General features: G+C 59.5%; 4 protein-coding genes across 4 annotated transcripts; all 4 read right to left on the bottom strand.

Moving 5' to 3' along the window:
- Nucleotides 1-8,113: 8,113 nt before the first annotated feature.
- Nucleotides 8,114-17,549, bottom strand: SCHCODRAFT_02701810 (uncharacterized protein; the record flags this gene model as incomplete). Its single annotated transcript, XM_050346951.1, has 7 exons — nt 8,114-8,824; nt 8,881-9,072; nt 9,124-9,223; nt 9,275-9,438; nt 9,491-9,678; nt 16,323-16,776; nt 16,860-17,549. The coding sequence occupies 7 exons, from the start codon at nt 17,547-17,549 to the stop codon at nt 8,114-8,116; spliced, it is 2,499 nt and encodes an 832-aa protein (XP_050199431.1).
- A 273-nt stretch (nt 17,550-17,822) lies between these two features.
- SCHCODRAFT_01096595 (uncharacterized protein) lies at nt 17,823-19,895 on the bottom strand (the record flags this gene model as incomplete). The annotated part of the gene is made up of 2 exons (XM_003031511.2): nt 17,823-18,922; nt 19,235-19,895. The coding sequence occupies 2 exons, from the start codon at nt 19,893-19,895 to the stop codon at nt 17,823-17,825; spliced, it is 1,761 nt and encodes a 586-aa protein (XP_003031557.1).
- An 824-nt stretch (nt 19,896-20,719) lies between these two features.
- SCHCODRAFT_02305828 (uncharacterized protein) lies at nt 20,720-21,659 on the bottom strand. The gene has a single exon (XM_050342316.1). It carries the CDS (start codon nt 21,486-21,488, stop codon nt 20,871-20,873), a length of 618 nt encoding a protein of 205 aa, XP_050199430.1. The 5' UTR covers nt 21,489-21,659; the 3' UTR covers nt 20,720-20,870.
- A 179-nt stretch (nt 21,660-21,838) lies between these two features.
- Nucleotides 21,839-22,748, bottom strand: SCHCODRAFT_02627613 (uncharacterized protein). The gene has a single exon (XM_050345418.1). It carries the CDS (start codon nt 22,645-22,647, stop codon nt 21,874-21,876), a length of 774 nt encoding a protein of 257 aa, XP_050199429.1. The 5' UTR covers nt 22,648-22,748; the 3' UTR covers nt 21,839-21,873.
- Nucleotides 22,749-23,487: the final 739 nt, after the last annotated feature.

Here is a 23,487-nt window from a genome sequence, read left to right as displayed (position 1 = left end):
ACGAAAGTATCTTGGATAGTGGTTCACAAATCGTATCCATGTCTAAGGATTGCGCACGAGACCGCGGCGCTTCCTACGACCCGACTGTTACCATACGCATGCAAAGCGCCAATAACCAGGTCAACTCGACCTTGGGCCTAGCGAGGAATATTCCCTTTGACTTCGCTGGGATCACGGTGTACTTGCAGTGCCACATATCGGACACCGGCGCCTTCCGAGTATTATTAGGGAGACCTTTTGATACTCTGTGCGAGTCCGTATATACCAATGACCGCGACGGCAACCAGGAGGTGACCATTACTTGCCCTAACACTGGCAATAAGGTTACTATGCACACGTACGCCCGAGGCGTAATTCCTGAGCACGTCCGCGCTCATCCGGGTTTTCCGGACGCTTCTGCGAACTGATCTCTTCTCTCGAGGATCAGGGAGAAGCGGCTCTACAAATCGAGATGGACGAAAATCAAGAAATCATAATCCGTAGCGTCATGCGACCGCAAGCGTCGACGACCTTCACACAAGTCAACCTTCAATCTGCCTTTTTGCAAGCGTCTCTGAACGCGGACCAAATCAAGGACGAGAAGGACAAGACTATTTTATACAACTTCTTTCACGGACCGGAGGCGGAATCGGCGAGTACCTTTACTTCGCGAACTGTCGATGGCCGAGAAGGATGTCCGAACCAACCATCCAGCGTGCCCTGTACTGTAGACACAGTGATTCAGCGAGCAGTGGATGCACTTCCCCAGCGACCGGACGTAGACGCAGCCGTCCTCGCTGGAAGGAAATATAAACCAGTGGCTCTCAAGGTGCGGCCTGTATACGGCACTGTACCGGAGGAATTCCGCATCGAGCGCCACATCCTCGGCGATCCTGAGAAGGATATGCCACAATTGCCTACCAATCCACCCGAGTTCACGCCCACCGGAAGATATACCGCTGAGCGTCGGGAACAGGTACATAAACTTCACGGCGAACTGCTTTTGCCAGAAGAATGTAAACTAAGGGATTGGATGTATTGCGCCCACAACAAGACCTTTGCTTGGAACGATGAGCAGCGAGGAAGCTTCCGTGAGGACTTCTTCCCTCCCGTCTCAATACCTGTCGTACCGCATAAGCCTTGGGTAGAGCGCAATATCCCCATTCCGCCTGGATTGTACGAGGAAATCTGTGCGATTATTCTCAAGAAGATTAAGGCTGGCGTGTACGAGCCGTCTAATTCTTCCTACCGCTCGAAGTGGTTCTGCGTGGTTAAGAAGGATGGCAAGAGCCTCCGACTTGTTCATAGCCTTGAGCTCTTAAATGCGGTTACCATCGCGCACTCTGGTGTACCCCCGGCGACCGATGACTTAGCCAATTGGTTCGCTGGTCGCGCCTGTGGTGGTATACTCGATTTATATGTCGGTTACGATGAGCGGCTACTCGCCGAGTCCTCTCGCGACTTGACTACCTTTCAGACGCCCTTCGGAGCGTTTAGACTTCGTACATTGCCAATGGGATGGACTAATGCGGTCCCTATATTCCACGACGATGTCACAACTATCCTACGGCCTCTTATACCGGACATAACGATCCCTTATATCGATGATGTACCGATACGAGGACCGGAAACCCGCTATGAGCTTCCGGACGGGTCCTTTGAGACTATCCCGGAAAATCCAGGCATCCGACGCTTTGTTTGGGAGCACTTGCTCAACGTCAACAGAGTGTTACAACATATGGGATATTCAGGCGGTACCTTTTCGGGTCTTAAGTCGCTCTTGATAGCCCTTCAAATACTAGTTGTCGGGCATCTGTGTACATACGAGGGCCGACGACCGGAAGAAGACCGCGTAGGCGTCATTGAGCGCTGGGGCCCTTGCCACGACGTCTCTGAAGTCCGGCAGTTCCTCGGCCTCACCGGCGTTTTCCGAATGTTCATAAAGGACTACGCCGTCAAGGCAGATCCTTTGGTGATGCTCACGCGTAATGGCGTACCCTTTGCGTGGGAGCTACCTCAGAGCTACGCGCAAAACGAACTAAAAACCGCTCTATTAAAGAGTCCGCCGCTGAAGCCCGTCAGTTATAAGACCGACTGGGACACTGTCCTCGGCGTTGACACATCATATATAGCGGTTGGGTGGTTCATCCTACAAATAAATCCGAGTGATGTAAAGGAGTTCTACTACTGCCGCTTCGGATCAATGCTCTTGACAGAGCGAGAGGCCAGATTCTCTCAACCTAAGCGGGAACTGTTTGGCGTCATGAAGGCCTTACAGAGCGCTTATCACTGGCTTGTCGGGTGCCGGAAACTGGTCGTGGAGACTGATGCTAAGTTCCTTAAGGGCATGCTCAGTAATCCAGGCTGCGGCCCCAACGCCAACGTCAACCGGTGGATCGAGCAAGTCTTGTTCTTCCACTTCACGCTTCGCCATGTACCTGGAAAATCCCATGCGATCGCGGACGCACTATCGCGGCGACCGTGGCAACAAGGAGATCCAGTGCGAGATCCGGCGGACGAGGAGGAAGATGAGCCACAAGGCTTGGATGGATTCGAAGTCAAGGATGGTCTGCCTGACGACACCTTGCCTATCGAAGACTTCCGAGATAAAATCGATACACGCGGAGGCTACCTCCATACCGAACTTGACGAGCTAGATCGAGACAAGGTCTTTGCGAAGGCTCGTCGAGTTAAGGAGGCTTTTACCCAATTCAAGGATGAATGGCTTAATCCTAAAATCACTCAGAGCGCGCCCGGTCTGTTCGTATTTAACCAGGCTGAGCCCTCTAGACGGAAAGGTCCTATCCGCCTACCGGACCCGATCCTGAACCTGAACGACGAGGAGACTCTAGCGAAGTATCGCGAGTTCCCGCGTTCGGAAGAATATCTTGAGCTCGATGATCTACTATGGGACCTACGCGATTACTTCAACTGGAACCCGGTGGATATCACCGAGGAACGCTGGGAACAGTTGTGCAAGCTCGCTACTGAGTATCGCATGACAAAGACCGGCCGAATCTACAAGATACTACAGGGTGGTCGCACCGCTCTACTCATATGGCCGCGCGACCGGTGGTTCATTATGAACGCCGCGCGTGAGGCTAGCATTAATGGGGAAGCCGAGGAATTACTCGCCCTCATTTCTAGTCGCATGTGGTGGCCAGGAATGGAAGGGGATGTCGAGCAGTATTTAGCTGCCGGCGACTTCGTACCTAAGGCCGACCGTGCCACCGCGACGCTACCCCACGTACTGTACCTACAAAGCGGTCCAGTCTCCGTCGCTCGACCTCCGGGATCCGAGTGTACCGAGGCCACGGGCAAGGAACATCTGGTGCAGGAACTGGAAAAATACCACCACTTAAAGCCAACGGACGCGTCGGCAGTCGCCGAGTTGGTCCTTTCGGAAATGGCCGACGGACTCAGGCGACGCGACGAGCCAACCCAAGTCCAGACGCTAATTTCTTCTGAGTCAATCCCCGAGGGATTGCCTCACCCTCTGCCCACTTGGGCGGTCGAAAGAACACTACCTGCGGGAATAGCTCATGGTGTGGGGGACTTCGACGTCGAGCTAGAGCGTGTTAAGCTGGAAACAGCGGAATTTAATCGCATACGCTCTGCGCAACTGAAGGACGCCGGGTTCGGAGAGTCTAGCGATTATTATTGCATGACGATCCATACGCCCGACCCCCTCTCCATATATGAGCAGCTGGTGGAGTATCCTACCGCGTCGCGGAAGAATAAACACCGGCTCCTTGATCAGGACCTTGAGACCTGGCTCAGATGGGTGGAAAACCCGGACTTTGCCACAAACAAGTCCGCCTTCGACCTCGCGGCTCCAATAGCCGAGCGGCTGCGAAGGAATTATGTCGTATCCGGTGGGAAACTCTATCGCGTCGAACGCGATGAGCTACCACAACTCTATGTGCCACAAAACAAGCGCATCGAAATGCTGCAACAAGCGCATGATAGCTTAGGCCATCGAGGAGTGTACGCGACACAACAACTACTGTCAGTACGGTTCTATTGGCCTGGACTGAACGAAGACGCGGAGTGGTTCATACAGACATGCCACCCGTGTCAAGAACGCTTGAAAGCACTAGCGCGCATACCGCCGGTGGTAACTTTCACGCCATCTTTATTCCAGGTCGTCCACATAGACACCATGCATATGACGCCCGCATCGAGAGGCTTCAAATACATTGTCCACGCAAGGGACAGTCTCTCTAATTGGCTGGAAGGCCGCGCGCTTCGCATTGAGAACGCGGTCACTATAGCTAAATTCATACTCGAGGAAATACTCTGTCGATGGGGTTGTCCCGAGGAAATCGTGACCGATAATGCGTCCCTTATGAAGTCCGCTATGCGCTGGATTTCTAAAGAGTATGGCGTCCGCCATGTCCGCATATCGGCCTATAACTCTCAAGCCAATGGAAAAGTTGAACAAGTACATTGGGATATCCGGCAGTCGCTAGCGAAAGCCTGCGGACCGCAGCTGAACAAATGGTATAACCACCTACACTTTGTGTGGTGGGCCGACCGCGTAACCTTACGGAAGCGACTCGGAGTGTCGCCATATTTCCTTGTGACAGGAGCGCACCCGCTCCTGCCATTTGACATCGCCGAAGCGACCTGGCTCATTGACTATCCCCTGCGCACACTTACGCGCGAGGAGTTGGTTGGGTACCGGGCCCGAGCCTTAGCGAAACATCATGCGGAAGTAGGCCTTGTCCGCTCTCGAATAGAGAAGGAAAAGCTCGAGCGTCTTCACCGCTATGAACGCGAATACGGACATGTTATTAAGTTGCTCGACTTTAAACCAGGCAGCTTGGTGCTAGTCCGGAATACTCGCATAGAGAAATCACACAGTGACAAGATGCTACCGCGTTACCACGGGCCCATGGTGGTCATACGGAGGACGCTCGGAGGCTCTTATATTGTGGCTGAACTAGACGGAACCGTCTTTCAAAATAAAGTCGGAGCATTTAGAGTGTTGCCCTACCGTTCTCGGGCCTCTATAACCTTGCCCGATGAAATCCACTCATTAATCGACTTGTCTCCGGACGAGCTCGAGAAACTCATGGCCTCTGACGAGCCGGACGAGGACGAAGTCGCCCAAGTGAGTCCTGATGGGCTCGCGGACTTGGACGACGGCATCCTCAAGGAAATCGACGACGCTATGCCGGCGCAACCCCTACCTGACTTCTCGTTCCCTGATGAGCCGGAAGTCGACGCGCAGGTGCGACCGGACAGCCGAGACGATCTTGACCGTCGAGACCGTGAGGACGACGACCACCAGTCCGAGTCGGAAGGTGTTGAAGGCAGTGAGCCTCCGGGCTTCCTGGACGACGCCCCCGACGAAACCCCGGACAGGGAACCCTCCCCAACTCCCGAACCTGGCGAGCGCCGGTCCCGGAGGACCGTCAAACCTACGGAGAAGGTCCGTGCTGCAGGTGGGCAAAGGGAGATGAATAAAATGGCGAAATAAGGGCCATACACCGAAGGTGTACGCACAAGCGCTGCACCGGGTACAACTCTTCACGAGTCAGTCTGGATTGATGACCGCAATGTCCACGAGCTCTCTGAGGCTCTGATATTGCCGGTTCAGGCGATTTCAGGCTCAGACTTGGTGAAAACAAAACAAAATTCGTTGAATGGGTATGCCTCGACTACACAGTCCTAAGTACACGGCTATCTGATAGTAAACGAGTGTGGTGCCGCGTCCCGAACGCGAGACTACAGAAAATAAATAAACTAAGCTCAGCTCAGCCCACACCAGGCGGTGTAAGGGTCAGGGCGAGTGGAAAACGAACGTTGGACGTAACGAATGACTGGGTATACGCGCAAGTCAACGATCCAGACCATGCCGCCTACGCAGCGGGCAGTGTAGCGATGGCGGGGGTCTCCTCCTCCGTCTCCTTCGCGCTCGAGCGCGTGGTGGGCTTGCCGGACTTCTTCGCAGCGCGACTAGACGAGCGCGACGCCTCCTTCTTCTTGGGGGCGACGTTGTCGACCTCCATCGCCTCGGCAGCATTGCTGGCTCCCTCGGTGACCTGAGGAGCCTTGGCCTTGCCAGCCTCGGAAATGGCGTCGTCCAGCTCGGCCTCCGAGTCAGCGGCCAGAGCGTTCGTCAACGCCGCCTCGGCGCGTGCAGCGGTCGCCGGAGAAGCATCGCGCTTCGCGCGCGCCTCATCGTCGACCTTCTGCACCGTCTCCGAGCCTGTAGAACGGCTCGTGCGACGCGAGCCCGGCACGCCTTCGTTGTCCGACTATAAGCTCGAATGAGTACCATTACAAACACACCGATTCAGACCACGTACCGCGTCGAACTTGCTGAAGACCTCGCGCGCCGTTGCGCGGCGGTACACCTTCGAAAGAGTGCGGCGCGTGCCGTCCATCGCGGTGTGTGCAGCGCACAGCGCGCCAAGGTTCAAGGCGGACGCGTTCAGGACCGCCGTGACCTGCGCCAGGCTATGGACGACCACGCCTAGATCGAACTCACCGTCCCCGTACGACTGGCGTCCGAGGGTGTTCGCGCGATCGAAGATCGCACTTGCACCTTCACCAAGCGCCGTGGCAATCGGGTTCGCTCCGTACATGCCCTCGACCATAAGGCCTTGGGTGCCGTACTGAGAGAAGCCGGACGCCGAGGCGTCCCAGACGTACATCTGAGATGGAACTTGGGTTAGCCCCACACAACGAAAAAGCGACAGAGATGGACGCACCTTAGCAGGACGGTCGCCCTCCGTAGGTGATCCGGAGCGCTTCAAAGATCCAGACTCCGCCGCGACAGCAAGACTGTCCGCGATGGGGGCCGATGGCTCAGAAGCGTCGGGAGCGGAGGGACCGGCCGCCGCGCCCTTGCGGTTGCGACGAGCCTTCCCCTTGCCCTTCGACGACTCCGCCACGGCAGGAGCGTCGGCGTCGTGCATGACGACGTCGTCCGCGTCCTTGGAGGCAGTCTCCTCGGCCTTAAGCTGGGAAAAACAATAAATCAGTCTAGTTAGACGAAAAACAACGTCCGACGACGCACCTTCGAGACGATCTCCTGCAGAGATCGCTTCGTGGCCGACAGGCCGCGGTAGAAGTCGTCCGCAGACTCCCCGGGTGCCAGACTGTCCGTCGCTGTGTAGCAGACGGTCAGGCAGTGGGCCATGATCGGCCGCTTGTCATGGACCTGCTTGAAGTCCATGATGACCTGCAACGCTCAGTGTGAGATGGGAGGCGATCAGCGACGATCCGAACACGCACCATGACCCCATCGAGCGCGGCAACCAACTTCTCCTTGTTGCCCTCATAATGCTCGACAACCTTGGCGTCGAGCGCGCGCAGCTCCTCCACGTGTGTCTTGAGATACTTGACGATCTTCCTGGCGGCGGGAAGGTCGCAGTGCGCGACCTCGCGGAGCGCGGTCTTGAGCACCGCCGAAGCTGAAGGCAGAAGCGCAAGAAACTGATCAAAGAGATCGCGCTGGTACTTGTTGGCCATTGAGGGAGATGAAGGAACGAATCGTTGTAGTGGGTTGGACTCATCCGTCCAGCGCGCTCCGATCTTATATCACGACCGCTCGGCCGGTCAGGGACGCGATATCCGCGCCCTCTGCCGCAATTTCATAAATTTCTACCTGCTCCTGAACTCCACACCGGCGAGGTCGCCGACATTTTTGGTGTGGGGGAGATAGGCTGCCGATCCAGCTCGTTCCACGACGGAGATTTTTGCGCCGCTATCGCGAACAAGCACGACTCGTTAAGTCGAACCACAACCGGCAGTGGCCGACGGTCACGTGCAAACCACGCGAGCACGCCGCCGAGCAGCATTCAACTGGCCGACCTCTAAGGCGGTCGCACAGCACAATTTATCGCTTCTTAGGTCACTTGGCATCGCGCTAAATCATCCAAGAAATCAAGAAGTACAATTAAAACCCGGAGTCCGTACAACAAGAAGTACAAGAAAAACCTAATGTACAGAGACCCAAGAAACAACATATCTAAGCGCGTGTCGCGCGCATTGTCCTCGTTAATCCAGAACTACCTACCACGTTCCCTCCTCGAAGGAAGCTGCTAGGATGGTGCGGGTCAGCGAGGATAGACAAAAACGGCAAAAAGAACTCAAAACGGGACTTACCTCGGCCGAGCTCTCAGAGCAACTCCGCTGGACGATCGCCCGAGGGTCCCTCCCTCATCCACTCCGGCGTCGGGAAGCGCGAAGGCGCTGCGGGCTTGGGAGAGGGAAGAGCAGGGGGCTCGGCGTCGTCGTCCTCAAGCTCCTCTTCCTCCTCCTCGGCGCCCGGGTGCCCCGCGTTGCCGTCCTCTTTGTCCTCGGCGTCTGGGAGGTGGGTCCAGCCAGGCTGAAGCCCCGAGCTACCCGCCACCGGCCACTCAGGCGCGTCGTCGTCACCCAACCCCGCGAGCATGCGCTGCTCGTTGTGGGCGCGGATCTCCTCCTTGATGCGGAGCATCTGCTCCTCCTCGTCAGCAAGGCGCTCCTGCTCCTCGGCCTGCTCCTCGAGCATCTGCGCATCGTCCTCTGTCTCGACGTAAGGCAAGAGCTCGCCGTCCGCATCGCGCGGACGACGGTCCCAGTCCACGCGGAAACGCACGGGCGGTACGACATCGCGCTCCTCGGACTCGGGCTGAGAGCGCTCCTCCTCCTCCTCCTCTTCGACGTCCGAGGGCGTAGCGACCTTCTTGCCGCGCCGACCGCGCGCCGAGCTCGGGCCCGCCTTCGCCCTCCCCTTGCCCTTTGAGGTGGAGGCGGCGGCCTTCGTCTGGGAACGTGTGCGCTTGCGCGCGGGCTCCGGCTCTTCGACTTCGGCCTCGTCGGAATCGGAATCGGTGGCAACCTTCCTCTGTTGAAGCGTTAGCTATAGAACCACCAATATAATCAAATAAAATGGGAGCGCACCTTAGCGGCGCGCTTGCGCTTCGTCACGCCCTTGTTCTTGTCGTTCCGGTGCGCCTTTTGCCCTGGATGGCTCCTTTGGGCTGGTGTTGCGGGCGCGCACCCACTCAGCTTGACCTCACCGAGGCCGCACCGCTTCGCCTCGACCGCGACGTAGTCGGCGGGCAGCTGCGGCTGCTGCAAGAGCAGCACGTCCTGCGGGCGCTTAGTCAAGCTGTGAATTCCTAAAGAACGCCGAGGACTTACCAAGTCCTCGTTCGCCCTTCGCGGCACCCGATCGCGGTCAGCGGCGCGCAGTGTCGCGTCGTGCGTCGGGATATCAAGCCCCACGACGTTGATCACATACCTAGATTGTGAAAATGTCAGTAGGCTTCACTCAACTATGTCCGAGACCTACCGAGGGCGCGCGATTTCCTGCAACGCGTACCACTTCGACTCGGGGTCCGATGCCTTGAGGCAGTCGAACAAGAAAAACATTGCCCCTTGGATCGCCGCGGTCGGCGCCCAGGGGCCAGTCTCTCTCATTTTGCGCGCCTGCGCGATGGCGTCGGACAAAGAGATCTACAAACGAGCGTTAGCTAGCGCCGAAAACGATCCGCACGATGGGGCTTACCAGCTTCTTCTTGAGGATCGTCGCGCGCGTCTTATCGCGCTGGATCCCCCGCACCAAGTTCAGCACTGTGGGCTCCTGGCCCTTGAGTAGCGCGCGCGCATCCTTCTCGATCTGATAGAGCTTCCGGGCGAAAGCTTGGTGCTCCTTGCGCACCGTCGCGTGTGGGCCTTCGTTGCCGGCGGCCATCTCTAGATCGTCGTCAGTAGGGGCGGCGCGTCAGGACGCGCGTACTAGCGACGTACCGTCGTGGTTCAAGACAAGTTGGAAAACCGTGGGAGATGCGCACGGCCGGCTTTTAAACGACCATGCATGTCCGGAACATGCGGCGTGAGCCAAAAGCTTAATTAGCGCCCTGCCGCCCTCCGACAACTACCTACCAAGAGACTGCGGCAGCAGTCGACTGCGAGTCGCCCGACGACCCAGTAACAACACCGAGTCACCCATCCACCTTAACTGACCGAGGACGGTCCAGATTATTGGTGTGGGGGAGATGATACGCCCTGCGGCTGAAAAACGCGGAAAAACATACATAAACAAGCGATATATAGTCGACTTGGTCTAGATTGTATGGGCGGATCCGTATATACTGCACCGACGTCGCGACTGTACAACGGGCGCGTCGGGGGTATTTTATGACATAGAAAACCAGGAGCGCCACGCTTCCTAACCTTCAATACTACTAGTCCGCAGCATTATCCGTCTGCAATGACTGACCAAGGATAGCAGCGAGCTCTTCGGCGCCTGATCACGAGTCTGCGCGTCGTCGATGACATCCTGCGAGTCCTTTGGCGGGCCCTACTTAATCAAGTAGCCGCGCTATACGCGCCTCAAGCCTTCAGTCCTCTTGCCCTGCTGTGTCAAGAGAATCTAGATTATTGTTGGGGCTCGGACAAGCCTTCCTGCTGCTCGCCGTCATGCGGAGACACGCAGAGCACCGCGCAAGCGGAACTCGAACCAACAACGTGACTACACGTGACTTCGGGTCCGAGACCGGAACTTCGGGTCCGAGCTCGTGATCTCGGACATCGCCGAGTTGAACTCCGAACCGAGCGTCGGCGCCGCCAAGCGCTGTCCGCCCCGGCAAGGGCTTCACTCCCCGCGTATCGACAGTCTAGGCTGTACGCTCCCCGCCGCGCAGGCCTCTGAGCCGCGTCGCGCACAAGGGAACGGGTGGAAACCAGGCCGGCCTTGCCTTGGTAAACATCAACAAGTGTGGAATCGCGCCCGGCATCGCGGCGCAGGAGGATACCCGACCAGTCAACCGCTCTACCGCCAGGAACCGCAGTCATTGCGCGATTATTCGGACAGGAGAACGCGTGGATAGGCGTTATAGTTGGATTTTGACTCAGAGATAGGCATTGTGTGTTACCGCGCGGTCTGGACGGCCGAGACGACGCGTTCAAGTTATATACCGAGACCTACATACGATTCGGGGACTTTTCCCGCCCCGCGCAGAGAAGCCCTAGTACCTACACACCACACCAAATAAACACAACCGCGTTAACCCGCACTTTACACATCATAAAAAGCCTGAACTTCCGAGCGCCTTAACCCGCCTTGTGAACTTCAATCAAACCCGAAAGCGCTCGTCAGAACGCCGAGACGTCCGATTGCCCCACTCGACTTCTCGCTTCAGTCCAGCTCGTCTGGAACTGGCATAAACAACACAATCTATCCCCAAGTAATATAAATACTCGGACTCGCCCGCTCTCGTAGCGCCTCCAGTCTAGCGTGTTCATTGCTATCGTGGTTGTTGGTGTTTGGTTGTGTGGATCGTCTAGCTAGACTGTACTTCGCGTCTTTCGTGAGCGTACGATCCCATCAACGCGACGGTCCTAACCCTCGCGCGCGACGACGCAATGACGTCAGGCTCTCGATCGCGTCAACACTACAGGGTACTGCTTGGGTAGGGCACTTAGCATATAAAGATTTGTCCGATTAGTATGCTAAGAGCCTAAGACTTCTAACGCTTAAACGCTTATTTTCTGCAGCTATTTTCTGGCCTCAAATTACATTCCCCTGTGCTCTATATACTATATATGGGTATATACTATACATAGGAATGGTTTACACATACCAGGGACAGGCAACAGCTATTTAGCCGGCCTGCTAAATAGCCAGCTGCTTAAATAGTCAGCTGCTTAAAATCTTATAGCTTATAAAGCTTGCCTAGCATGATTCCTGTGCCAGTAGTATCTAAACCAGATATAGGCTGCCACCTATATATGCTGCTGCTTAAATAAGCCACCTGCTAAATAAGCTCCGGCGGCTAAATAAGCTCCGGCGGCTAATAAGCGTCGGAGCCTAAATAGGCGTCAGACGACTAATAGGCGTCGGAGACTAAATAAGCGTCGGAGACTAAATAAGCATCACAGCTTAATATGTGTTGGAGTTTAAGTGTTGGACAACTCATAAGTGTCAGACAGCTAAATAAGCATCTGCAGCTCATCAGCTGTTCCCTCTCTTAAGGCAAAGGTAATGTGAGCCCAGAACAGTAAATATAACTTGATGCATTGGGTGAGCAGTCAAACTGCCACCTCAACACACTATCCAGTCTAAGCATGAGTCCAGGATGTAGGTATAGTGCAGGTAAAACAATGGTCCTGGAATAATTGCCTTTTTGGGATTTGCGAATGACGCAGTGTCCGCAAATCCCAAAAAGGAAGGAGGATTCATGCACCTTTAGCTGTGCCGGCTATTATAATGTCATTAAGAAGACACTTATATGTGTACTTTAAGAACAGGCAGGTATACGTTACAAACATGCTGATAGTTTGTTGAGGTTTTCAGCCTCGTGGGCTGGTCCTGCTCATAGGGCAGGGGTTGCTGGCTCAGGCTTGACTGGGATGAGGGCGCGGTGTGGCTCAGAAATGTGCAGGCGTGGCCTGCAGCGCCTCGTCCCCTTGCGCATCTGGCCTCTTACCCAACACATGTCCGTCGCACTGTGCATGAGATGATGTTGCATCACCATTGTCATTGTCGTGATGTACCGCGCTCGCCGCCGCACACGGCACTGGCGACACTGTGATGGTGTGCTCAAAGAGTGAAAGAAAGAATGTATATGTAAGCTATATATACTATACAACACGTAATAAAACACTTTTCCCATTAGAAGGAGGGAGGGGAAAGGAGGGGGAAGGGGGAAGGGCACACGCAGGTGGCAATATTTTCTGGCCAATCGCAGATGGCAGCCTTGCAAGGGGGGTGATATCCAAGTGCAATCGCGGCATGTGCGTTCCGTGTATGTGTGCGACCTCTTCTCCCCAAAATAGGGGAAGAAGCGTGCTACACGCTCCCACTCAGTGCCGTGATCGGGCATGCTTGGCAAACTAAGCACACCGTCAATCACCGTGCTTTAGCGAGCATGTATGATGTAGCACGCACACCCTGCAGAGCAAAATGATGTGACATGTGTGCATCACGTAGGCAGGAGGAAGGCGGGGGGAGTGGGGAGGCCTGTTGGTGGCTTGGTCTGGGCAGCATGACATGTTTTGGGCCGTGACAGCAGCACATCTGCTGCTTTTTGTGGGCAAAGCAGAGGGTATCAAACAAGAGGGAGAGGGGGGAGGGGGAGATGGGTATGGTGACAGCAAGGGTGAGGGGGTGACAAGCAAGGCATTGTGTTGACGATCAATTTTTGTTTGTTCGTGTTGTTATATTGATCACACGTGCGTCCGCGAAGGCATGCGTTGGCGGAGGCTACAAGGGAGGACTGTCCATGTCTCACTGCGGCGGAGGTGGCAGTGGCCAATCCCCCCTTCGTATTTCCAAACAACACATGTCTTTAGGGACTTGTCCTTGACAAAGAATACATACAAAATACAATAGATTAGTGAGATGTGCTGGTGGGGGGCATAGCAGACACACCTGAGAGCCCTCTAAGCCCCTGCACCACTCCAGCTGGGTGAGGATGATGTGGCTCAGTCAGCACGAGGGTGTGATGCTGGTCGAGCGCAAGGGGCGGCGCGAGGGACATCACATCACACTTGCACCGCATCACAGAGCATCCGTAAGCAAGGGAGGATAATCATTTGTTATTGTGGGAGTTCCGCGTGAGAAGAATCAATGTTTCATAAAGACTATACCTGAAAGTTGCAAGATTGAGGCTGAGATAGGTGCTCAGAGAGTGGGAATATACCCAGACTATTCAAGGTCATCTAGTGGGTTTCATACAGTATATATTCTCATTTACTATGTTATAAACCTCCAAAGTTACACAACATGATAGTACAGGTATATGCTCAGTGCTTACACTGAGCGTGTTGCGACATATTGTATGTATATATGTATATATATAACATCATTTTCTACATTTTTATGGCCTATGATTGACCCCCCCTGACGTGTGCGCTGTGTGCAGCAGCAAGTGCCGCGATGTTGACAACAACAACAGCGATCATCGGCAAGAGCACGTGGTGCGGCAAGCAGGCTCGACAAGCCATTGCATGGCCACAAGCGAACAGTGGTGGGTGAGCGCGCTTGCGCTGATTGCTCATCCGCACCTTGTGTGTCACAGAGAGGATCCCTCTGAGCCAGGCTGGCCCGCGCAGCCTAGGAGGCCAGTAATCTACCAGTGAATTCCACCAGAAATCTCTTATCTGTATTGCAAAGACTACACGCAGGCATGCAAGGGCGCGAGGCAAGCGACCTGCCCCACATACTCGTGAGCCAATCCCAGCCACCCACTCAGACAGCTTGGTGGCCTGCCTGATGAGCCGGACCAGTCCACGAGGCTGAAAACCTCAACAAACCATCAGCATGTTTTGTAACGTAGCCCTGCCTGTTCTTAAAGTACACATATAAGTGTCTTCTTAATAATATTATAATAGCTGGCACAGCTAAAGGTGCATGAACCCTCCTTCCTTTTTGGGATTTGCGGACACTGCATCGTCCGCAAATCCCAAAAAGGCAATTATTCCAGGACCATTGTTTTACCTGCACTATACCTACATCCTGGACTCATGCTTAGACTGGATAGTGTGTTGAGGTGGCAGTTTGACTGCTCACCCAATGCATCAAGTTATATTTACTGTTCTGGGCTCACATTACCTTTGCCTTAAGAGAGGGAACAGCTGATGAGCTGCAGATGCTTATTTAGCTGTCTGACACTTATGAGTTGTCCAACACTTAAACTCCAACACATATTAAGCTGTGATGCTTATTTAGTCTCCGACGCCTATTAGTCGTCTGACGCCTATTTAGGCTCCGACGCTTATTAGCCGCCGGAGCTTATTTAGCCGCCGGAGCTTATTTAGCAGGTGGCTTATTTAAGCAGCAGCATATATAGGTGGCAGCCTATATCTGGTTTAGATACTACTGGCACAGGAATCATGCTAGGCAAGCTTTATAAGCTATAAGATTTTAAGCAGCTGACTATTTAAGCAGCTGGCTATTTAGCAGGCCGGCTAAATAGCTGTTGCCTGTCCCTGGTATGTGTAAACCATTCCTATGTATAGTATATACCCATATATAGTATATAGAGCACAGGGGAATGTAATTTGAGGCCAGAAAATAGCTGCAGAAAATAAGCGTTTAAGCGTTAGAAGTCTTAGGCTCTTAGCATACTAATCGGACAAATCTTTATATGCTAAGTGCCCTACCCAAGCAGTACCCTGTAGTGGCGTCAACCGGACAACCGCGACGCGTCAATCTCCCCCGGCAGACGCATGTCCCGCCGTCATGACGCGCGACGGTCGATCGGGTGTGGCTTGCTTGCGGACGAGGGCGTCCTATGTCGGTCGGCCCTATAGCGACACGGTGAGGTGCGCACTGCTACAAGTCGGACGCGTCTCGCTGCTTGTAGACCTGGGACGCGTCTTGCTGCCGTCAAACCTCTTGCTACGATCAGCCGTCTTACTACGAGTGCACATGTCTCCCTTCGCCCTCTTGCCATGTCTGACGCATTCGACGCCGCGTCCCTACCTCGACTCTGCCCGCTCTCCATTCACGTCGCGCGCTCTTCATTTGCGTCACGCGCTCCTCATTCACGTCGTACTTCCAGCTATACTCCCCAAGCCCGATCTCATCTTCTCTCCCCCCACACACTCCATCTGCTATTGCCGCCTCCCACTCACTCCTACCTTCCGCTCACTTCTGCCTTCCACTCACCTCTGCCTTCGCCCTTCCTTCGCGTCTCGCACATCCTCGCTTACCGTCCGTATGCTGTCCACGTACCCCCACACCCGTACACCTGCCACACGCCCGTACACCTGCCATACACCCCTGCACTGTCTACACACCCATATGCTTTCCCCACACCCGCATGCTTTCCCCACCCCCACACTGTCTACACAGCCGTATACTTTCCCCACACCCGTATACCTGCCATACACTCGTATACCTGCCACACATCCGTACACCGTCTACTCACCCGCATACTCATCCCTCCCACATACCCGTACACCTCACATCTCCCGCAGTATCAATTGATCTTCTCGTTTCATGCCTTTGTCCTCTCCCTCAGCGCCGCCTCTCCTTCACTCGCTCTCGTCTCCCCTTCCCTCGCTCTCGTCTCTCCTTCCCTCGCTCTCGTCTCCCCTTCCCTCGCTCTCGTCTTCGCTCCCCTCTTCCCATTCTTCCACACTCCGTCATCGCCTTCTGCCGCGCTCTCCCCCCCTCCCTCTTTCATTCAATCCCCTTTCCAGTCCTGTTCTCACTCCCCTCCCCGCGCCTTCCTTCCATCCCCTCCCCCTCCCCCTCCCACTCTCATTCTTCCCCTCCCCCTCCCACTCCCTCCTGTTCCCTCCCCCTCCTGTTCTCACCCTTCCATCCCCATCCTTTCTTTTCCCTTCCACTCCCATCCTTTCTCTTTCCTTCCATCCCCTCCCCGCACCCGCTCTCGTCGCGGCGGGCGGGATCGCTTCGGGCTGGTGGGGGTGGGTGGGATCGCTTCGGGCTGGTGGGGGTGGGTGGGATTGCTCCAGCGTCGAGGGGTGGGCGGGATCGCTTCGGGCTGGTGGGGGTGGGTGGGAGTGCTTCGGGCTGGTGGGGGTGGGTGGGCGGGAGTGCTCCAGCGTCGAGGGGTGGGCAGGATCGCTTCGGGCTGGTGGGCGGGATCGCTTCGGGCTGGTGGCGAGGAGCGCGAGCCAAGGCGCGCGTTGCGAGGAGTGCGAGCCAGGGGGCACGCGTCGGGGGGTGCGGCGTGAGGAGTGCGAGCAGGGTTCGCGCGTCCCGAAGAGCTCGAGCCAAGGCGCGCGTCCGAGCGTGTCCCGAGGGAGGAGTGCGTCGCGAGTAGGGCGCGAGTCGGGGTGCGAGCCGAGGGAGGAGTGCGGCGCGCGAAGTGTGAGCTAGGGCGTGCGGCGTGAGGAGTGCGAGCCAGGGTTCGCGTCGCGAGGAGCGAGGAATGCGCGTCGTGAGGAGCGCGTCCTACTCTACGGCGGCGCAGGCGTGCGTCCCGAGAAGTGCGAGCAGGGCGCGCGAGCCAGGGGGCACGCGTCGGGGGGTGCGGCGTGAGGAGTGCGTCGTGAGGAGTGCGAGCAGGGCGCGAGTCGGGGCGTGCGGCGCGCGAGCCCGGGGTGCGAGCCGGGGGACGCGTCGTGAGGAGCGCGAGCTCGTGGTGGGGGGCGCGAGGAGCGCGAGCCAAGGCGTGCGTCGGGGGCGAGTCGGGATGCGCGTCCGAGCGCGAGCTCGTGGCGGGGGCGACGAGCCAGGGGCGCGAGCCGGGGTGCGAGAAGCGCATCCCAAGGAGTGCGAGCCGAGGCGCGCGTCGGGATGCGCGTCGCTCGGAGCGCGAAGCAGGGGCGCGAGTCGGGGGCGCGAAGCAGGGCGTGCGTCGTGAGGAGCGCGAGCCTGGGCTCGCGAGGAGCGCATGACGAGGCGTGCGAGGAGCGCGCGTCGGGGGCGCGTGTCGGGGCGTGCATCGTGAGGAGCGCGAGCCAGGACGTGCGGCGCGAGGAGCGCGAGCCGGGGCACGCGTCAAGGAATGCGCGCGAGTAGGGCGTGCGGCGCGAGGAGCGCGTCGCGAGGAGCAAAGGAGCGCGAGGGCGCGAGCCGCGCGTCGCGAGCTCGTGGCGTGCGTCGCGACGAGCGCGAGCTGAGGAGCGCGAGTCGGGGCACGCATCGCGCGAGGGCGCGAGCCAGGGCGCGCGTGGTGAGGAGCGCGAGTAGGGCGTGCGAGCCAAGGCGCGCGTTGCGCGTCGTGAGGAGCAAAGGAGTGCGAGTAGGGCGCGCGAGTCGTGAGGAGTGCGAGCCGTGCGCGTTCGAAGAGCAAAGGAGCGCGGGCCCGGGGGCACGCGTCGCAAAGAGTGTGAGCCGGGCGCGAGCCGGGGTGCGGCGCGAGGAGGGTGCGCGAGTCAGGGGCGCGAGTCGGGATGCGCGTCGCGAGGAGCGCGAGTCAGGGGCGCGTCGCGAGGAGCGCGAGGAGCGAGGAATGCGCGCGAGCCGCGTCGCGAGGAGTGCGAGTAGGGCGTGTGAGGAGGGCGTGCGAATAGGGCGCGAGGAGCGTCGTGAGGAGCGCATGACGAGGCGTGCGAGCCGTGCGCGTCCCGAGGAGCGCGAGCCAAGGCGTGCGAGCCGAGGGCGTGCGAGGACCGCATCGCGCGAGCCCGAGGAGTGCGTGACGAGGAGCGCGTCGCGAGGAGCGCGAGGAGCGCGAGCCGAGAGCGCGCGCGTCGGGGCTCGGCGCAAGGAGTGCGAGCCGGGCGCGATCCAGGGCGTGCGAGCCGAGGCGCGTCGGGGGCGCGTCGTGAGGAGTGCGAGCCGTGGCGGGCGTCGCGCGTCGCGAGGGGTGCGAGCCGGCGCTCGCATCGTGAGGAGTGAGGAGCAGAGGAGCGCGAGCAGGGCGCGTCGTGAGGAGCGCGAGCCGGGGCGTGAGGAGTGCGAGGAGCAGAGGAGCGCGAGCCGGGGGCGCGTTCGAGGAGCGCGAGCCAAGGCGTGCGAACCGGGGTGCGCATCGTGAGGAGCGCGAGCCGTGCGCGTCCCGAGGAGCGCAAGCCAAGGCGTGCGTCGTGAGGAGCGCGAGCCAAGGCGTGCGAGCAGGGCGCGTCGTTAGGAGCGCGCCGCTCGGAGTAAGCCAAGGGAGCGCGAGGAGTGGGGAGGGACGGAGTGGGAAGGAAGGGCGAGCCGTGCGCGTCGTGAGGAGCAGAGGAGCGCGAGCCGGGGGCACGCGTCGTGAGGAGTGCGAGCCAGGGCGCGAGTCGCGAGCCGGGGGCGCGTGCGTCGTGAGAAGCGCGAGCTCGTGGCGGGGTTCGCGAGCCCGAGGAGTAAGCCGAGGGAGCGCGTCGTGAAGAGCGCGAGCCGGGACGTGCGGCGCGAGGTGCGCGAGCTCGTGGCGTGCGTCGTGAGGCGTGCGAGCCGAGGGGGCGAGAAGTGCGCGTGAGGAGCGCGAGCCGGGGGCGCGAGCGCGTGACGAGGGGCGCGGGCCGGGGGCGCGGCGCGAGGAGCGCGAGTAGGGCGCGTGCGAGCCGGGCGCGCATCGCGCGGAGTGCGCGCGAGCTCGTGGCGTGAGGAGTGAAGGAGTGCGAGCCGGGGCGCGCGAGTCAGGGCGTGCGGCGCGTGTCGCGCGTCGCGTCGCGAGGAGCGCATCGCGCGTCCCGAGGAGGGAGCGCGAGCCTCAATGCGCGTCGTGAGCCAGAGCGTGCGGCGCGAGGCGTGCGAGCCGAGGGCGTCGTGAGGAGTGCGAGCAGGGGCGCGAGCCAAGGCGTGCGTCGTGAGGTGCGCGAGTTGGGGCGTGCGCCGCCGTGCGCGTCCCGACGAGCGCGAGGAGTGCGAGCCGGGGCGCGAGACAGGGCGCGAGCCGGGGCGCACGTGACGAGGAGCGCGAGCCAGGGGCGTGCGAGTCGGAGCACGCGTCGCTCGGAGTAAGCCGAGGGAGGAGCGCGAGTCGGGGCGTGCGGCGCGAGGGGTGCGAGCCAGGGCGCAGTGCGTCGTGAGGAGCGCGAGCCGGGGCGCGCGAGCCAGGGCGCGAGTCGGGGGCGTGCGGCGCTGGGAGAAGGGAAGGAGCGCGAGCCAAGGCGCACGCTGCGCGTCGGGAGGGGCGCGAGGAGTGGGAAGGGAAGGAAGGGAAGGAAGGGAAGGAAGGGAAGGAAGGGAAGGAAGGGTGGCAACAGCAGAAGGGCTGAGTGAGGGAGAGCACGGGAGGAGGGGAGAAGACGAGACCGAGGAAGAGGACGAAGACGAGACCGGGGGAGGAGACCAAGACGGCCCTGAGAGTATGGATCAAGGCATGAAACGAAAAGCTCAAATGATATTGCGGGAGATGTGAGGTGTACGGGTATGTGGGAGGGATGAGTAGACGGTGTATGGGTGTATGGCAGGTGTACGGGTGTGGGGGTACGTGGACAGTATACGGGCGGTAAGCGAGGATGTATGAGAGGCGACTCGGAAGGAAGGGCGGAAAGCACGAGGGAGCGGGAGGCGGCGATAGCATATCGGATGGGGGAATGGGGGCGAGGATGAGAGCGAGCATGGAGGGTATAGCTGGAAACACGACGTGAATGGGGGGTGGGCGACATCATGAGGAGCGCGCGACGCGAATGAAGAGCGCGCGACGTGACTAGAGAGCGGGAAGAGTCAAGGTGGGAACGTACGTTGACCGCACGGCCGGCATCGAATGCGGCAGACATGGCAAGAGGGCGAAGGGAGACATGCCCACTCGTAGTAAGACGGCCGATCGTAGGAAGAGGCTTGATCGTAGCAAGACGCGTCTCAGCTGTACTAACAGCGAGACGCGACCCAGGTCTACAAGCAGCGACACGCGTCACACTCGTAGCAGTACGCGCCCCCACCGTGTCCATAGAGGCCGCACCGACGGCAGGACGCCCAAGCCACACCCGATCGACCGTCGCGTCATGACGGCGGGTCACGCGTCTGGCGTGGGAGACTTGGACGCGTCGCGTTGGTCCACGATTGAGAGCCTGACGTCATCGCGTCGTCGAGACCATCGCGTCCACTCTGCTTCCACCGTGCGTGGGTGCGCGTGCGAGGCCGTCTACGGCTTTCTGCTCGTCAGGACGCCTACTCGTCCGCAAAGGGCCTCTACTTATCCGCTAACGGTCTCTGCTCGTCCGCTCACTACCCTTACTCGCCCGCCAAAGCTCACCGTACTCCCCTGCTCCCAATCACCCGCGCACTTGGTCTGATGCCCTCGGCCCTTCGCGGCCTCCTTTTACTCATGGCTCCGTCTCATCGCGCGTCGCGGGGCCTCTCCGCGCTCCCCCTTTATCTCCTCCCTCTACCTCCCCTTCCTCTTCCTCCCCTCCCTTCGCCTTCTCCCCCTCGTCCCTCACCCTTCCCCCTCCTCTGCTCTTTCCATCTTACCGGACTGCCTGCCTCCCCTCCACCGCGTTGTGGGCATCCACACGGGCGTGTCGACTGCATCTACACCGGGCGCCTCATTTGCGTCCACACCGGACCGCCTCATTTGCGTCCACACCGGATCGCCTCATTTGCGTCCACACCGGACGTGCCGACTGCATCCACTCGGGATCGCCCGCTTCCCCTCAGCAGCGTCCCCTGCGCACCTCCTCTCCCCGCGCGTCTGCGCAGTCCCTCTCATCGCCTCGAGCGCATTCCCTCTCACCGCGCGTCGAGCGCGTTCCCTACCGGACGCGTCGCGTTGCTTCATCCCCGAGACGTGCGGCCCTCCCCGCACCTTCTCTTTGCGACGCGCGTCCTGGCTCGCGCACCCGGCTAGCGCTCCGAGCGATGCGCCCCGGCTAGCGCTCCAGGCGACGCGCCCCCCGGCTCGCTCCCCGGTTCGCGCTCGCCCTCCTTGACTCGCACTCCTCACAACGCGCGCCCCCCGGCTCGCGCTCCTTGCGACGCGTACCCGTCCTGCCCACTCCTCCATCTCCCCTATCCCCTCTCCCCCTTCCTTCTCCCCTCCCCCTCCCCCCTTCCCCTTCCTTCCTTCCACGCCCTCCTTCCACGCCCTCCTTCCCCTCCCTCTCCCCCTTCCTCCCCCTTCCCTTTCCCTTCCACGGCAGCCCCACGCCGTCCCTCCTCGCCCTCCTCCCCTCCCCGCACCTTCTCTTTGCGACGCGCCCTCGACTCGCGCCATCGGCTCGCGCGACGGCTCGCGCTCCTCGCGGCGCCTGTGATGTGTGGGAGGCGGGAGAGAGGAGCGACGCGCACCCGGCGCATTCCTCGCGACGCGCTCTCGGCTCGCCCTCCTCGCCTCGCTCGCCCGGCTCGTGCGTCCTGGCTCGCGCTCCTTGCGAAGCGCGCCCCAGGCTCGCGCTCCGAGCAACGCGCGCCTTGGCTCGCACTCCTCACGACGCGCTCCTCGCGACGCGCTCTGGCTCGCGCCCCTCGAGCTCGCACGTACCTCACGACGCGCATCCCGGCGCACGCCCTCGGGACGCAAGCTCTCCGTGCTCGCGCTCCGAGCGCCGCGCGCTCTTCACGACGCGAGGCGGGGAAGAACAAGCGAGGAGGGATGCGCGTTAGCGAGGGATGCGACGTGGGGGAGGAGGGATGCGGCGTGTGGGAGGAGCAAGCGAGGCGGGGAAGAACAAGCGAGGAGGAAGCAAGCGAGTGAGGCGGAGAGAGATGAAGAGGGGAGGGAGATGCCGAGGCGGTAAGGGGGAGGAGGGATGCGACGTGTGGGAGGGGAGGAGGGGAGGGGGGGAGTGAAGGGGAGTGAAGGGGAGGAGGGAGTGGACGACGGGGTGGGGCAGGTAGGGCGAGGGGGAAGCGACGCGGGGATGACGAGGGGAGGGGTGCCGAGGCGATGACGGGGAGGAAGCAAACGAGGAAGATAACGAGGCGATGCGACGTGTGACGTGGGGGAAGCAAGCGAGCCTGAGGGAGGAGGGGATGGGTATGGGGGAGGGGGTGAGCGACGCCGACACGTTAGCGAGGGATGCGACGCGTGAATGCGCTCGAGGCCGGAATCGGGAAGGAGTAAGCGAGGAGGGATGCCGAGGCGATGACGGGGAGGAAGGGATGAACAAGCGAGGAGGGATGTGGGAGGGAGGTGAGGAGCGCGGTAAGGGAGGAGCGAATGATGCGACGCGAGGCGGTGAGGGGGAGGAGCGAGCGAGGAGGGATGCCGAGGCGGTAAGGGGAGGGAGGGAGGAGAGAGCAGCAGTGGGAAGGAGGAGAGAGATGAAGAGGGGAGGGAGGGCGGTGTAGGGGAGAGGAAGAGGAGGAGGGGGAGGGAGGATGAGTGTGGGGGAGTGGACGACGATGGAGGGGCGAGGGTAGGAAGCGCGCATGACGTGCGTGAAGATAGGGAGGGGAGAAGCAGAGGTGGGAAGAAGCGAGCAATGCCGGGGGGCGATCGGCGCTCCTCCCCCCCTGATTTCGACGCACCTCCTCCCCCCCTCGATATCGACGAGCAGCGTGCGCGCGGCTCGGGGAGGGGTGGAGGGGGGAGGAAGAGATGGGGGGAAGGAAGGAGTGTGGGGAAGGAAGGGGTGTGGGGGGCGAAGGGGATCAGGGGGGAGGGAGAGATGAGGTGGGTGGAGGAGATGGGGTGAGGAGAGATGAGGTGGGTGGAGGAGATAAGGTTGGGGGGAGGAGATAAGGTTGGGGGGAGCATAGAAAAGGATGGGGGGAGCATAGAGAAGGTTGGGGGGGAGCATAGCGAAGGATGGGCGGAGGACGAGGGATATGTCTACGCACTGGAGGCGTGGATATGCCTACGCGCTGGAGGCGTGGATATGCCTACGCGCTGAAGGCGTGGATATGTCTACGCGCTGGAGGCGTAGCACGTCTTCACGGGCGCGTTCGTGTACAGTGTAGATACCTTGCGCGTTCCAAAGGATGATCACATAATGACGAAGGACGCCTATACTTATGCGAGCCTTCTAGTATATGCGAGCCTTTTGGAGTGTGACCGGGATATTGGCACTGGTCTCTGACCGAGGTATTGCACTGGTCGAAGGAGCGGATATTGGCACTGGTCTCTGACCGAGATATTGGCACTGGTCGAAGGAGCGGATGATTCCTAGCAGGGAAAGATGTCCATGCGGTACGAACGAGAGCCCCATTTGGACGAGAGCCGCGTGTTCGGCGGATGCCACGACCGTGACACTCGTTCGGCGGATGCCACG

This window comes from Schizophyllum commune, assembly GCF_000143185.2.
Source record: "Schizophyllum commune H4-8 unplaced genomic scaffold SCHCOscaffold_7, whole genome shotgun sequence".
Lineage (NCBI taxonomy): Eukaryota > Fungi > Basidiomycota > Agaricomycetes > Agaricales > Schizophyllaceae > Schizophyllum > Schizophyllum commune.
Note: the sequence above shows the minus strand (reverse complement) of the source record. Positions and strands in the feature narration are given on the sequence as shown.